Below are 16,866 nucleotides of genomic sequence, written 5' to 3' on the forward strand. Positions count from 1 at the left end.
TTCTCAGCGAATCTTTTCTTCTCTCGAAAAAAGCGTATATTCTTATTTCTACAACAGGTTCTGCTGCAACAGGGGTACCTTCTGCCGATATCCACAACCAGCTTGCTATGTACAGTATGACACTATTTTCTGAGGTTTTGTCAGAATATTCTCATACTCATACAGTCGATCTTTGAAATGTAAAAACGTCGAGTATTTTTATTCGCGAAAGCACTCTTAGTTTGACTTATTATTATTATTATTACTATTACTATATTCTTTTTGACTGTGGATATGGTTCACAAAAAATATATGGAAGTAATTACTAATACAGGAAGAGTACCATGATTGATGAAGGAGATTGCAGATATATCCAGTCTTCTTGGTGAAGTCTGTGCAAACCAAAAAATTGATTATTTCTGAAAAGATTTTAATCTCTAAAATAAAAAATAAAGGAGAGGAATGCGTTCTTTAATAGAAAGCTTCAAAAAACTGTTATTGTCCAGTGCCCAGTTTTACAATTACTCCAGTAATTAATTTTTATTCGAGTTGATAACAAAACGTACAATGCCGCAGTAAAGTAAGTGCCCCGCTTTAAATAAGATATCGCCGCGGTAAGTAAGTCCCTGCCAAAATAAAAAAAGAATGACATTTGCGGTTATCTTAACCTTCTTAACCTACAAATTCCGTTGTGTGTTGTATTTCTATCTAAATAGTGTTAATTATACTAAAAATTCTTAACTACTATTGTTTATGCCCTTCTGCTTAAATACATACCTACTTGCAGCATGGCCGACGATGACGAAGTTGATGCTTTAGACGATTTTAGCCTCTCAAACAGTGTTATGTACATAAGCTTATTAAATCTTATTAACCAATTTTTTAAAACTTATTACATTTTGTTTCAGTGTGGACAATTCGAACCTAATATCTCAAAACTCTGAATTATTGAATTGTGACTATACAATTCACCCACAGTGGCTTTTAGACCGTCCAAGCACGAACCCAGATAACTGGTATGATGAAAATGCTGGTCCTCGTAATCAGAACAATTCTGACAGTGATGTTGTCCCTGCTTCAAATGAAAACTGCATTACGGATGAAAGTGGTAAGACATACAACTTGATTTCAATGGCAATCTGAAGGATACAATTTGCAGCAAACCTGCAGATTGTGTGGTATTAAAATCAGATACATGGTCCACATGATAAAATTTAGCATTACATTTAAAGAAAAAGAAGTTCACAGATTTTTATTATATGGCTCCATATGTTTTGAAAAAATTAAAACACATACAGAGGGAAAAAAATCTAACATTAATTTAATGAAAATATTGGACAGAAATGAAATGAATGAAATATATCTTTATTAAGTAGGTACATCTAATATACATAAAAACAAAACTATACTAAATAAGTAACTTAACTAGGTGGCAAATAAATAAAAAATAATAATAAGCACAATTTCACCCTCTCGAAAGAAAAACAAACAAATAAATGAATTTCCACCAACCACATTAGTTTATTGCCCTAATTCGCCAATTTCCAAATTAATTTATATTATTCAAACTAATTTATATTATTCATATAATTCTTTAGAACAGTTTTAAACTGATCAAGAGATTGTGATTCCTTTATTTCTCGAGGAAGACTATTATATTTTTGAAAACCCTTAAAAAACAAAGAATTCATGGTACTTCTAAAATTTGTTATTGGAATAAAAATATCATCACTATTTTTTGTAGGGTAATCATGGATATTTCTATTAAAAGTAATGAACTGTTTAAAATAAGGTGGCACTAAATTATTTACAATCCTATATATAAAAATCATAGAAAGAAAGCAAAACCTTCTCTCAACAGAAAACCAATTTAGAGTGTTGAGCATAAAGGATATTGGTGTAAGGCAGTGTGCATTTAATATCACCCTCATGCCCTGATTCTGAAGTTTCTGAAGTCTGTTAGTCTGGTTTATATTAAAAAAATACTGCACTGAGGCATAAAAGTCAAAATGTGGTTGAATGATAATATTATAAACCATTAATTTAGATTGATAAGATAGACTTGTTGATATTCTACTGAAAAAGAACATTTTTTTTGCAATTTTCTTTTTAATGTAGTCGCAATGAGTTTTAAAGTAAAGAAATTGTTCAATAATGGTGCATTAGAAATATTTTAATTTATTTATTTAAGCCTTATTTCCAACAGACATCTGGCTCAATAATAAGAAATTATTTGGATGTTAACTAATAATAAAATAATTAAACTAAACTTAAATTTTTGATACATAATCAACACTTCTTAAAATATTTCAATAATTGCAGAAGAATTTACAGAGCCTTAATTTTAATGACAAGGAACTTTTAATGACAAAGAACACTTAGTTTCAAGAAAGAATTAAAAAATCAAGTAATAGGGCTAAGGAGTCCTGGAGAATCATAAATGCCTTGAGGGGTAAGGCTGGTCATTTTTCTCAGGTTTCAAGTGATTTAAAAGCTGACAATTTAAATTCATTTTACTGTACTATAGCTGATAACCTTTCAGAAAGTAGACCACAGACTAGGAGTCCCTTAAAATATTTGTCACATGTAAGTGTACCTGAATCTTTTTTTCTTGCTCCGACTGACATTTTAGAAGTGAGGAAGATTCTTTCTAGAATTAAAAATAAAATGAGTTCAGGTTGGGATAAGATATCCTTGCATATTTTTCTGGCTCTTCCTACAGAAGTGCTGGAGATACTTGTAGTTGCGATAAACACCTCTTTTGTCAGGGGTGTTCCTCTCATGCTTGAAGAAATCTGTCATTATCCCTCTTCACAAGGGTGGAGATCCTAATGATCCATCAAATTTCTGTCATGTTGCGCTTCTTCCTACATTGGCAAAGGTTCTTGCAAGACTTGTTAAGGTGAGAATTGTTTCATTTTTTAAGAGACATGATATTTTGAGTATTGAGCAGTTTGGATTTTCGACATGATGTTGGCACCAGGGACGCGATTTTCGCATGTCTTCGGGTGCTTTATGATAGGTTAAATGACGGTGATGCTGCTGCAGGGGTGTTTTTGTCAAAAGTGTTTGACTGTGTGAATCATGAAATACTGCTGGGAAAGTTAAGCAAATACGGTTTCAGGGGTGTTTGCTTAGAGTGGCTTAAGTCCTACCTGTCTGGCAGAGTCCAGGGAATACTTTTTAATGATGAAATATCAAGGGACTTGTCTGTCAATGCTGGTGTTCCCCAGGGTTCAGTTTTGGGCCCACTGTTATGTCTTCTATATGTCAATGACCTTCCCCAATTTTTTCCTGAAGGGAAGTTCACTATGTTTACAAACGATACAACTATCTTATGGCATGATGCAGATCCGTCTCAATTAAGCAAGAAAATAACTGCCGGTCTTCACAAAGTAAAAACCTGGTGTGGCTCAAATTTGTTGAGTTTTAATGTTTCAAAGACTAATATTGTCAATTTTAAAGGTTCCATTAATAATATTCTTATGGACTCTTGTTTTGTTGCAATCCAACAGTTTAATACATTTTTGGGTTTATCCATTGATGATACTTTAAAATTTGAGGAACAGATCTCTCGTGTTTGCTGTAAGGTCTTGTCTGGAAGTTATACTCTTAGAGTGATAACAAATAATTTGGATTTTGCAATATCTAAAAATGCATATGCCCTAATTGAGCCGCACCTTCGCTATGGTATCCCATTCTGGGGGTCCTATTCTCAGTATCTTTTTAATGGCTTGTTTGTTTTTCAGAAAAGAGCAGTTTGCTATTTATGTGGGGTAAGGTTTGCTAATCAGTCCTGTAATCATTTATTTGTTAAATGTAAAATTTTGACTTTATGGTGCTTCTTTGTTTTGGAAATGGTAATATTTATTTTTGAGAAATTTAGAAGGGACCTTCAGTTTGAGAGACACTATACGACCCGCCAGGTCTGTTTGCTTGGATTGCCTATTCCTCACTCTATTCTTGTTAGGAATTCATTTGTATTTGAAGGTAGAAAACTTTTTAACCATTTACCCTTAAACATAAGACAACTAAAGCGCACAAAAAAGTTTAAAAGAGCAGCAAGGACACTTTTGGTAAATAAGGGATTTTATAGCTTGGTGGAGTTTTATGCAGATAATTTGATCTGATGCTTCTTTTAATGTTTCTGTTTATCGTCATTGACGAAATTTTAATTTTATTACATTCAGGTTACTTATGTGTTATGTTGTATTAAGTATGTAATTTTAATGTATGGCTGTTCTAATTGTAATTTTTAGTGTTTCATATTTTCTCAGGTTTTTTTGTATTTTTTGTTCCTATTATAAATATTATAATTTATATCTTATATCTACATTTAAATTTTTGTTTTACCAAATAGCTTAGTCAACAACTATGTTATGATAACAAAGCTATCTTTGACTTTGACTAACCTGTCTAAAAATGGAAACAATAGAAAATAAAAAGCTCCAACAATATATTTATTCAAATTTAACTTTTAAATACAACCAACTACAATAAACCCTAATCAGAGTCACAATAATTTCTTGAACGAGCATACCGAGAGGCTTATATGCGATAGCTGCATAAGCACATGAGATATTTAGAAGTAGTTGTAAGTGGAAGGGGGAAAAACATTGCTCCGCGCACATTGAGATATAGCAAACTTTATAATTTAATAATTCTGTTTTTAATTTAAGGTAATAAACATTTTCAGATTGCACAAAGTTAAAAATCGTCAATGAATTTAAAATGGAAAATTAGATTTTTGGATGCTTCCATGGATTTCTTTGTGTAGTGTTACATATATTGACTATAGCACAACCAATTATAGAACATTTATTGGAAAAATTATGAAACACTTATATTGAACATTACATGTAACATGAGTGAGGCCTTGCAAAGAAGGTTTGTTGGTATTTAGTATTAAGCCTAGGGAGGATGAAAAAAATATGAGAAGAATAGGATTGTTTATTAAACCAATTATTATCCCATATAAATACTTGAAATGAAAAAGATACAAGAAGTATCAGATGCAATGGATGTATATTAAAGTGTGCTCATAGTTGGCAGTGGTCAAATTCTCTTACAGGATATACATAATCATCTCTATGGGCTAAGTACTTAGCAAACCTGTACTGAGCAGACTCAATAAAATTAATGTTGTTAAATTGGATAATGGATTCCACACAATGCAGTTATATTCTAATTTTGACCTGATAAAGCAGATAAAAAGTAGTTTAGTAAGATAAATTTTAGTTAAGGATTCTTGTGAAGGGCATTGTCAGTCAGTTGGTATTCTCAGGCAATAATTTTCAAACTGTGACTTTAATGTTCCTGATGCTCTTTGGGAAAATGATGAGTTTGGAACTGTTGTTAGATACCCACCTAACTCAAGTGTGCTAATACTTGGGGAATTTTATTCTTACCTTAACTTTTTTCAAAGGAATTTTCTACCAAATGATAGAAATACTTTTCTTGATTTAACTTTTACAAATAGGAATGATCTGTTTGTAGTGAGTGAAGCTATTGACTGTGTTTTTGATAAATCTGTTTATCATAAGTCATATCATTTGAATTAACTTTTAACAATGGTAAAGAAAAAACTTAATTTTGTACAGTTTTTTTATGACTTTAGAAATGCAAATTATTTGGCTGTCAATAGCTATTTGTGTGGAGTTAATTGAGACCTTAATAGTGATGATGCGGTTTCAGAGTTCTATCATATATTGAATATGGCTATAGATTTGTTTGTGCCTCTTAAGAGGTTTAAAACCTTATCATTTTCCAGTTGGTTTTCAGGGGAATTAAAGTACTTGATCCAGCAAATGAAAATCTCTCATAAGAAATATCAGTCTAGTCATATTGTTGCAGACTACAACGTCTTTTTAGATCTTAGAGCTAGGTGCAAAACTCTAACAGAGGCTTGTTACCAGGACTTTATTTCAAATTTGGACCAATTACTTTATACAAACCACAAAAGTTTTTGGTATAAGTTTAATAACAGGAGAGCAACAAATAGGCTTCCTGATTTGATGACCTATAATAATGGGGAGTTTGCTGGTTGTGAACAAATTGCAGAGGGGTTTGCCCAATTTCTTTCTACTGTCTGTAATGGAGATAATGACTTACCTTCTCGACAAGCTGATGTAAACATGACTATTCCTAAACCTAAATTATCTCTTGGATTAATTTTTGATAAGATCTTTTGATTACCCCTTAAACTTAGTGCTGGTCCTGATGGTATACCCAATTATTTTTTTAGAAAATGTGTATGTCCATCTCTTATCCCCTTGTCTTTATTTTATTCAGTATGTCCTTGGACTTGAAGACAGTTTTTCCATCCCAGTGGAAACTCAGTTTTATTATGCCTATAGTGAAATGATCAATTACAGGAGTTGTAATTTAATTAATTAAAAACTAACGCTATATCAAAAAAACTTTCGAAGACAAACCTTTAATGAAGTAAAAGTTGAGAGCAAATGTGAAAATGCTTTAGTTAGTTAATTAATCCTTGCTCTTTTTTAATATGGGTAAGTGCTAAATGTTTTTTAAAAGCTCCTTTATGGCCTATTATGACACAAACGACAAATTTTCATAAAAAGTGACTTTTTTGACGATAAAACTTTTGTGTGATATATCGTTGTAATTTGTCATTAAATAGGCTTTTAGACACAGGGTGTAGTTTTTTTTCGGTTCATATAAAAAATGAAAGTTGATGATGATAACTCAAAGACGAAACGTCGGATTTAAAATATTTATACATCAAGTGGCAATGAAAAAGTGCTTTCGGTTTTTTGGTATCTGTTAAAATAGAGCTGGTAAAAAATAAAAACAATTTTGCCAAATTTCGTTTTTTTCCCGGATATCTCCGGAAGTATTCGGAATTTTAAAATGGTTGAAACTGTATTTAATTAAGGATCGAATTGAGCAACTTTTCTCTAATTTAACCGACCTCGTATCTTCTACAGCTTCCGAGATCCTCATGCAGTTGATCCTTATCTTGGACACCCTATATATGTATAATATAGCCAAGGTGATAACATATTCTGTATTATTACTTAATTTTATATCCTCATTTTTTTCTCATGTAAAAACGAGTTGCCCTGAGTTATATTTTAATTTTTGCTATAACATTCAGTGATCAGTTATTGTTGACGATATTGGATATTAGTTATGGATTAGACGAATTAATATTAATTCTGGGAATTAATGAAAGGGTGAATAATTTAAGAATTAAATTGGATGAAAAAATTCTTAAACATGTAAATAAAGTTTTGTAGCATCTAACTAATTTAACTGATTTTAATTTTAGTCAATTAACGACTGAGAGGTCAGATGTAAAAAAACTGAAGGACCTCTGTAGTTCTGAGTTTACACCTATTACGATTAGACTCACAATTTAATTTTCAATAAACCCCATTATAAATTCTCCATTTTTCTTTTGTCTTTCTTAAGCCACTTATTTTTTGTTTATTTTTATTGTTTGTATTCTATGCTAAACACCGATGACAACCTTTGCTATGACAATCTGCCAGCCAGACTGTTAAATAAGTATGTAAATAGTTGGTAACCTTTCTGTAATTTTTAACTGTGACATGTAACAATTCAAATAACGATTTAATAAAACTTTTCAAAGAGTTACTAAATGCTTTTTTACTGGGCCATGCTCTTCTATTTTATGATTTATTATACTACTATCATCAACTTGGCACCTAACTTATAAGACATAAAAATATTAATTACCACTTATGAATGAAAATTTGGTTTGAACCAGCCGATAAGATAATCAACAACGTTTTTGCTTTACCATCGTGTCTACTGTCTTAAAAAACAGAAATGAATGACTTATTAAACTTACTCGGTACTCCTTGAAAGATAAAAAAGTAACCTGTTATTAAAAAAAATGTTTTATTCAATGTATAGCAGGCCATAGTCAACTGAAAAAACGTTTACTAAATATTAACTTGGGTAATTCTATATATTTTTACTTTGCCTTTTGTTTAGCATAATCATTACATACATTTCAAGGTATTTGTGACATATTATTATTTTAAAGGTTTACATTTTTTTTATCTCGTCTTTTTCTTGTAATTTGTTTTTATGGAAATTGTAATTTTTTTTTGTATTAGTCTTTAGTCAACTACTGTTTGGTCCTTTTGGAAAATCTTTTACATTTAATATAAAGTATGATTTAACAAAAAGTTTTATTGGTTATAATTATGAGAAAGAAAATTAACAGTTAAAAAATTATAGTAAATTAAATAACTTTCCTTGTGGTTTTACCTGAGTACCTGTAACTAGTGCTGTAAAGGGTAATATTACCGACGTAACATTACCGGTAATTTTGGTAATATTACGTAATATTACTGCAAGACCGGTAACATTGGGTTTTTTTTTCACTCTATATACTCTCATTTATTCGCTATTCGCCCAGCTCTACTTGGCTTTACTGGCGCGAGGCGCAAGGACGAAAGACGATCGTGCCGTACGGAGTGGGCTAACGCTGCGCCGCCGCTTTCTTGATGTATAGATCGGGATCGGGGAATAACCAAAATATGAGTAATAAAAATTCTGTGATTCCCCGTGGGCCGTGGCAAGCGATATTTTGTAAACAGTCTCTCTGTATTGATTATAATTAGTGGCATTATTGGTACCTACAAAAGGGTTGTTTATAGCCATTATAACTATCAGTGCAATTTTTATTAAATAACTGTAATTATTGTAGGTGATATTTAAACTGGTCTGAACATCTTCTCGAAATGCATGATGTTTATTTTGTAGTTGCGATAATATGGTTAAGCCAAAGAGTGATGTTTGGAGATACTACGATCTTAAATATAAAGACAACTATTCCTGTAAATATTGTAAAACCTCCTTTAAAAGAAATGCTGCCAGACAGTTCCAACATTTGCTTAAATGTGTCAAAATACCTGAAAATATAGTACACATTCTTAAAAAAGGGAAATTGCCTGTTAAAAATGTTTTCGGTAGTAACAATAATACCAATACCTCGCGAAGTTCACCCATGGTATTAGAAGATAGTGATACTGAAATTGCTGATTATGAAACCTCTCAGCAGGGACACGCATTTGAGACTTTAGACTCAGAAATAGCTTCACTAGTTCGGCCTGTGCCTTCCTCAGCTAGTTCTTCTTTTTCAAGTACATCTAAAGCATCACAGGGTACAATTTCTTCGTATATTGATAATATATCTTCTCAAGAAAACAACAAGTTGATGAAATACTGGCAAGGGCTATTTATGTCTCAGGAGCCCCATTAGATATGACAACAAAAAAAGTATGGTTGGATGTATTCAAAACAATGAGATGCGCATATAAACCGCCTTCTCGTTACCAGTTGTCAAATCCACTACTCGAATCCGAGTACACTAGAGTACAAGCTGCAGTTTCTTCAAAAATTAGTAAAGCACCTATCTTAAGCTTACAAATGCATGGTTGGTCAAATTGTAGAAATGACTCTATATCCAATTTTGTTATTAATACACCTCTTCCGATATTTTATAAATCAATCCATACCGAAGATAGCAGACATTTAGCAACATTTTTGGCCTTAGAAATTGAAAAAGTATTGGAAGAATTGGGAGCTTCAAATTTTTTGGCTATTGTCGCTGACAACGGAGCTAACATAAAAAAGGCGTGTGAAATAGTTAGCAGCAAGTACAATTACATAACTAATTATGGTTGTATTTGTCACGGTCTAAACCTTCTGGTTGAAGACTTCTTGAAGCTAGACCATTTTGCCAATTTTAAAAAGAACATAATTTCAATTGTATCAGAGTTGAAAAATTCGCAGATTTTACATGCAAGGTTTGAAAAAAATCCAGTTAAACAAAACGGGGCGATACATCTCTTTAAAATTGCCGGTGAAAACAAGATGGTGTTCCTTTGTTTCTTGTTTAAAAAGCTTTTTGGACACTAACCATTCATTTAAAAGTTTAGCAGTTGATGATAACCCAGATATTTCTGATGTTCTTTCAACAAATACAGTAAGATTTCTTCTTCAAAATGAATTTTGGTTACAAATTGACTTGTTCCAGCCAATCTCTAAGTGGATAACGTTTTTTAAAGCTAACGGGCCAACAATCTCAAAAGTGTTTATCAGCTTTTTTGAAATAAGATCTATATTACGTGACAAAGTATCAAATTTATCCGTTACTATGTTGGAATCCCAGAAAATATGTTCAATTCGAAAAACGAGAAAATAAATGTTTAAAAACCGTTCATCTTGCTGCTTACCTATTAGAACTAAACCAACGTGGCAACAATTTAACTGAAGCTGAAATTTTAGTTGCGACGGAGTTCATCTATGAAAGTGCAAGGCGTCATCCAAAATATTCTTCAGAAGTAGGTCTTATTATGGAAGCACTTGCACAGTACAAAATTAGAGGTGGTACTCTTTTTGCTAAGGAATTCGTTATTTTCAGCGAAAAATCTATGTCTGGGAATGTTTGGTGGGCAGGAATTTGCTCCAGTTCTATAATAAGTAGTAGTAGCCGCAACCGAAAGAACGTTTAGTACTTATGGATTTATTCATCGGCAAAGAAGAAACAGGCTTACCGTGGAAAGAGCCGGAAAACTAAGCTATATTGCCCATAATCCATAATTATAATTTACTAAACGAAGGTCATTCAAGAAGAGAAAAAGCTACTGAGGATTCTGAGGAAGAAATTGAAAAAGAAGATCTCGGTTTTGAAATTATAGACTTGACTGAATTAACCAAGGAGAAAGAAGAATCAGATGAAGAGGTTGGGGATGATGAGGATAATTTACCATTATACACTCTATTACGTAGTTCATTCTGACTCGTTTTTTACAGTTTTGATTTAAAAAAACTAAAAAGCTGTTTTTTTTTTAATAAATTACCAATATTACCGTAATATTACATAATATTACCGGTAATATTACCGATTTTTAAATTACCGGTAATTTTAAATCTATACCTGTAACCATTATTTTGTTTTCTTTAATTATTTCTCAATTTAACACGTATTTTAGGATTGTGTGAAAGTCGATACTCTTCATTTTCATTAAACTTTAACAAGTATTAATTATATAACTTTATTATATTTTTCTAGGTTGGACAGAAAAAGAAAAGGCCTTACTACAGAGAGGCATTGAGATATTTGGCAGAAGTAGCATAAGACTAGCGCAATTTGTAGGTTCTAAAACAGCTGCTGAAGTAAAATACTACTTTAAAAATTTTTATGCTGAAAACCTGGGTGCTTATCAACATGTATGTGCTGATAGTGTAGAGAACATAGAGCCGATTCCTGGTAGATCGAGTCTTGATGTACTAAATAGTAGTCAGATTCCTACAAGTGTTGAAGAAGTGATAGCTTCAGTAAGCACTGCTTTTCCGACAGTACGTCAGACTACTAGCACCGAAAGTTCTGGTAACAGACAAACTTCTAGCAGTTCTTCAACAACGTCTAGTGAAAGAATAGACAGAAAAGAGAAATACAAAAAACCAGCAATAAGGAAAAGAAAGGTTCCCAAGAAAAAACTGAAGTTGAAGTTCAATCTTAAAGAGCCCATCTTTAATAAAAAGAAAGTATCAAATTTACATAAACCTGGGACTGAACTTGTTGAAGGGGTTGAGATTGAAACAGAATCTAACGTAGATGCCACCTTCCTCCCAGATATTGATCCAAAAAAGACAGTTGTACTTCCTGTATGTGAAGGAGAAGAAATCGTAAGTAGTTAAAGAAAATATTTTACAATTCCCATGGACACGTCATCATCGCACATTTTTCAGGTAAAAATCGAACATGCTGAAGATGATTCTACAGATATGAGCATTGATATTGAAGACATAGATTACACCTCATCAGATGAACCAAAAGCCACCATTAAGAAACCAGAGGTTTCAGAGGAATCTCACGAAGTGCCTACCAATTCTAGTGAAAGCACACCTGAAAAAGAACTGATAAACAGATCTCAAGTTAGTGAAGAAGTTGCCAAGCAATTGGACAGCATGGAAGTACCATCGGAAGAAGTAGTTGTAAATGAACTCGAGATCAGTGATTTGGAAAAGTACGTGCATTCAGAATTTTTTGAGGGACGACCTACTAAAACTCCTGAAAGATATTTGAAGGTAAAAATGTTTCTATACAATTTGCTTTATAATTCTAATATTCTGAAGCAAATTTCATGTATTACAATCACAGAAAAGATACGTATTAAGTTGTAAAATTTGCTTGTGTGTTTTATAAACATTTATAGATCAATTCAAAAACATAGTTCATTATGACTATGATTTGGGAAATACTACTTTGAGTAGATTTTCTTATGTTTGGGTGGTGATTTTTCTGTTTTTCTGTGAGCTAAAGCCTGTATAGTGGGTGCATATTTACATTTTTCAAATTCAATAACCATTTATTCATCATAAAAACAAAATAACTCAAAATTTCTGTGCTAAATACGGCAGAAAATGAGGGAGTCAATCAGTGGCGTGTCCAGCCCTTAAGAAATGGGGAAGCTGTTTTATTTTTTTGCTCGATTTTTCGAAATTATCAAAAATCAAAATCAACAGAGGACGTAATTTAGCTATGTTCGGTTCAAGTACATACATTTTTTTGATAATAGAATAAAAATACGAAAATTGATATTGTTGTTTCGCATTTATTACCTTATACAGGTAGGAACAAAAAAATTACCTTAAATGTTAAAATTTATTAAGGAATTTATGTCTAAATTTATAAATATTCTCCTAGCCTTACTTAAAATGCAAATCAAAAGCTTCTTCTAAAATTGTTTTATTTTCTTTGAATTTGACAAGCTCTAGAAATTTTAGACTTGTAAAGTTATTAAATCTATCGTCCATGTGAGCCGAATTATTGTCGTTTATTTCGTAGAACAGTTTACGAGCTTCAGTTTTTTTTATCTATTTTCTGATTGTCTCTAGTATCTTCAGTTCATGTTCTTTTTCTTTCTGGTTCTCAAAATTAATTAATTTGTTCCCTTTTAGATAAAACTATTGACTTGAATTCCTGAATTTACTCATTTTGCTCTGTCTAACGTTAAATAAATTATCAGAGAATGGAAATATTTCAGCGAATATAAGTAACAGAAGATTAAAATCAGTTTCTTTTTGTAACATGTTTGTAACATCCAATGCAGTTCATCGTTTTGGAGATTAAAAAAAAAATGCTGCTAGGCGTTAACGTCTGAAAAAATATTTTGCATTGTTTTATTTAATTGAGAGATTGTTGCGTCACCAAATTTAGTCTATGTGCCATACAATGAATAAAAAGGGCTGATGGGTATACTCCTCTATCTTTGGCCTGTAAACCCCCTAATGCACCTGCCATAACTGCTGCTCCATCATAGCTTTAACCTACTAATTTTGAACCACAATCAAGATCTTCAATAGTTAATGCACAATGCCTTTCAGAGCTAAAACTGTTCGTTGCATTGAGGCATTAAAAAACCAAGAAATCTTTCTTTTATTTCGCCTTGTTTTATTACATAGCGGATGATCTTCGATAGTTGACTCGTATTAGCTATGTCAGTAATCTCGCCGAAAATAAGAACAACAAACGATGCTTCGTTTATATCATTTTTAATTTTTTTAATAACTTCCACCACATCTTTGTTGATAATTTAACATGTGCTCAATTCTTGTTTTACCGAAAGTTTTTTCTTTGATGATGGCCTGTATATGCGCTTTGCTACTGCTGTGTCTTTTAATTAATTTATGTAAATTGTTCAGATCGCCAAAAATTTTTATTCTACGAGCTCTTTTCACTAGAAAATAAAATAGACCGCCAGCAAAATAATACAGACTTCTTGTCGCAACCAGTCAACCATTCACACTTGTTATAATTTTCTTTTTGAAGATGTCTTACATATGATTTAGTTTGTTTTATTAAGTCTTTTAAAACGGTTGTTGGTCTACCTCTGAAAGTAATCTGCCTTTTTTCTTCAAAAATGTTGAAATTCTCTACTTACTAAACTACATACGATACAGTCACACGAACCCATCATGGGGAACCTGATGTACCGGCACCGTCAAGCGTGACACTACTCGAATACGCCATAATAATGGAATAATCTTCAATTTCAGTATATATTACGGTAATTAACCAATTTACAAAATAAATATAGTATATAAAATATTCAACAAAATAAGATTTTATATCGCAATAAAGTACTTGAAGTATTAGTACTATCACTAAATATCTAGCATAAATAACAGATAACAGGTAACATCAATAAAATAAAATATAAGGACAACAATGGTTTAAAATAGAGTAACTGCAATAGAAAAGAAGACATACTTTAAGCAAAGTCACGATATAAAATTATATTGCACTTAAGCAGATTTTAAAACTCGTTGAAGTGAACTCAGAGAACAATGAAACAAATCTATACTGACACTTTTTGAGTTAATCATCATTCTACATATTGCACAGTTTTCACCATACAATGTACGATGTTGTTCAAGGTAGAATAATCTAGTCTGTCTGAGCACTGTAGTAGGAGGAACATTTAAATTAAGTTGACACAACAACTCAGGAGACTGTATTACATTGTTAAGAATCTTGTATGTTGTGACAATATCGGAGTTTTTACGTCGAGTCTCTAACTTTTCAATGTTCAGCAATCTATACATTTCACTGTAATTAATATCAATAGAAGGAATATTAAGCTTGTAAGCAATGTATCTTATGATTTTACGTTGAACTTTTTCTAGACACATTATATATTTAGCATAATAAGGTGACCATATACATGAATTTGACTCAAGTTGACTGCGAACCAATGAAAAATACAGAAGTTTGATGGAATCAATACTGCTGAAATCATGAGTGTGCCTCTTAATGTCTGTCGAATTACAGCTTACCGGTTGTCGGTAAATAATCAAATATAAAGCTTTTTTAAGAGATAAAAGCACTAATTATGTCCAAATAAGAAATAATATTTTCCAAATGAAAACTAATAATAGACTAATAACTAAAAAACAAAGAAAAAAGTCTAAATTGCAGGTCCGATAAGACTGACAAGAGACGGGCCGAATTTACTACATTAATTCTAGACACGCGTACTGCAAACAAAGCTTAATCCAAAATTATGTTAGCCCTGTAAGTTCGACAGCGGCAGCGCAGCGTACGTCGTGATCGTGTATGCGCTTATACGGGCAAAAAAGTGCACTCAGCTCGATGCTCGAATTTAATAAACGGCTTGGATGTAGCGGTGTTTGGCAACATAAAATAATAGCGCTCGTATTAAAATGAGAAACTTTGATACACACTAACACAAAGGTTTCTGATAAAGATATTATTTTGAATTTTTATATTGTATATTTATTGCTAGAGAAGCGACACGCCACTGGAGTCAATTATAAAATAAGTAAAGTGTTTATAAAGACTGCAATGAGAGAGCAAACAAGACGCGGACCTACATCAAAGCTTGACTGGAAAAAAGGTCGGCATCTATTCTACTATATATGATACGGCTTAAAATCTAATAATTAAGTTATATTAATTATAACACTTTTATAACAATATGAATTTAAAATCTTATTGGAAAAAATCGCAACAAAAAAAAAGAACAAAATAGACCTGAAAAATACACTCAAAAAAAAAGAAAAAAATCTTCTTGTACATACATTCAAATATTATAAAAAACCTATAAAGGCTTTGGATGTAGGGCTTGTTTTAATGCAAGAATGAAGAAATGCAGTCTGCAGATTCCAATCTCAAAAGTCTTGAAAAATTAGTAGTTTTTCGGTTTCGTCGAATTCGTTCGAATTCGCAGTTTATATGTATGCATGGGGATATCCATGTTTTGAGATTTGAATAAAATTTGAAATTTAACAAGTGTTGACTAAACTGTCTCTTAATATTTGGGGAATTAATTGTGAACGCTTTTGACAAATCGAGATAAACTGTAATACGTTTTTGCCCTCTATCAATATTTATAGTAAAATAACTTACTAATTTCGATATAGCATCTGCTGTATAGCCTAAGCGAGAAGTGAAACCAAACAGATTTTCATGTAGATAAGATGTAATCCTATCTTTAGGACATCTTTCAGAAATGTTTCAAATTTTGATATTATACTTACCGTAAAATGGGGTGAATAGAAACTGCTGGGTGAATAGCAAAAAAAACGGGAAACATCTTTTAAAAAAAATCAACATCGGAATTAAACCTCCCAACGCTTCAAATTTGTTCTCAAACGGTCAACAGATATCGCCATAACTACTTTAACAGGCGAAAGATGTTTTATGTTGGCAGCCCTGATTGCAGTGCCAACCACCCGTCGGAGTGAACACATGTGCTTTTTTCATCACTAGCAAAACTTTCTTCACTGTGGTTAGCTAAAAACAGGTAAGACATTGAGTTTTTGGTTAAAGTAGCTGTAAGGTGTCTGGTTTACATTGCCTATTTCAGAAATTGCTTGTCTTGCTTATTTTTTTTGCTATGATGTAATATAATACATAACGTCACTTTTAAGTAATTTTGGGGTAAATAGAAACACGCTGTTTCTATTCACTCGCTATTTCTATCCACCCCATAATTGTTTTTTCTTTTGCAGGAAAATGCCTCGCGTTTATAAACCAGACCCTCGAGGTAAAACATATGAGAAAATTGATGAAAAAACTCTAAAAATAGCCCTTGCTTCAATTGACAACGGGATGAGTTATAGTAGAGTGGCTCACGAAACATACAACATTTATTATTCTGTTCTTTATCGGCACCACAAAAACCGAAATCTAAAGCGTCATGGAGGACAAACAGCCCTAACCAAACAAGAAGAAGATATTTTAGTCCATCAACTAATAGTTTATTTCGATTGGGGGTATCCACTTGACCATTTAGACGTCAGGATGATGAAAAAAAATTACCTAGACAGTAGAGGTAAAATAATAACGAGATT

At 32.0% G+C, this 16,866-nt stretch overlaps 1 protein-coding gene across 3 annotated transcripts in view; it reads left to right on the forward strand.

Moving 5' to 3' along the window:
• The first annotated feature begins 648 nt into the window (after positions 1-648).
• The window catches only part of LOC126742281 (histone H2A deubiquitinase MYSM1-like), a 35,108-nt gene continuing 18,890 nt past the window's right edge, over positions 649-16,866 (forward strand). For all 3 annotated transcript variants that reach the window (XM_050448910.1, XM_050448911.1, XM_050448912.1), the window contains exons 1-4: positions 649-826; positions 888-1,087; positions 11,057-11,673; positions 11,737-12,075. In XM_050448910.1, coding sequence (XP_050304867.1) covers positions 768-826; positions 888-1,087; positions 11,057-11,673; positions 11,737-12,075 — 1,215 coding nt within the window. In that variant the 5' untranslated portion in view covers positions 649-767. The remainder of the gene's footprint in view (positions 827-887; positions 1,088-11,056; positions 11,674-11,736; positions 12,076-16,866) is intronic.

The sequence above is a fragment of the Anthonomus grandis genome, chromosome 11 (assembly GCF_022605725.1).
Source record: "Anthonomus grandis grandis chromosome 11, icAntGran1.3, whole genome shotgun sequence".
NCBI classification, from domain to species: Eukaryota; Metazoa; Arthropoda; class Insecta; order Coleoptera; family Curculionidae; genus Anthonomus; species Anthonomus grandis.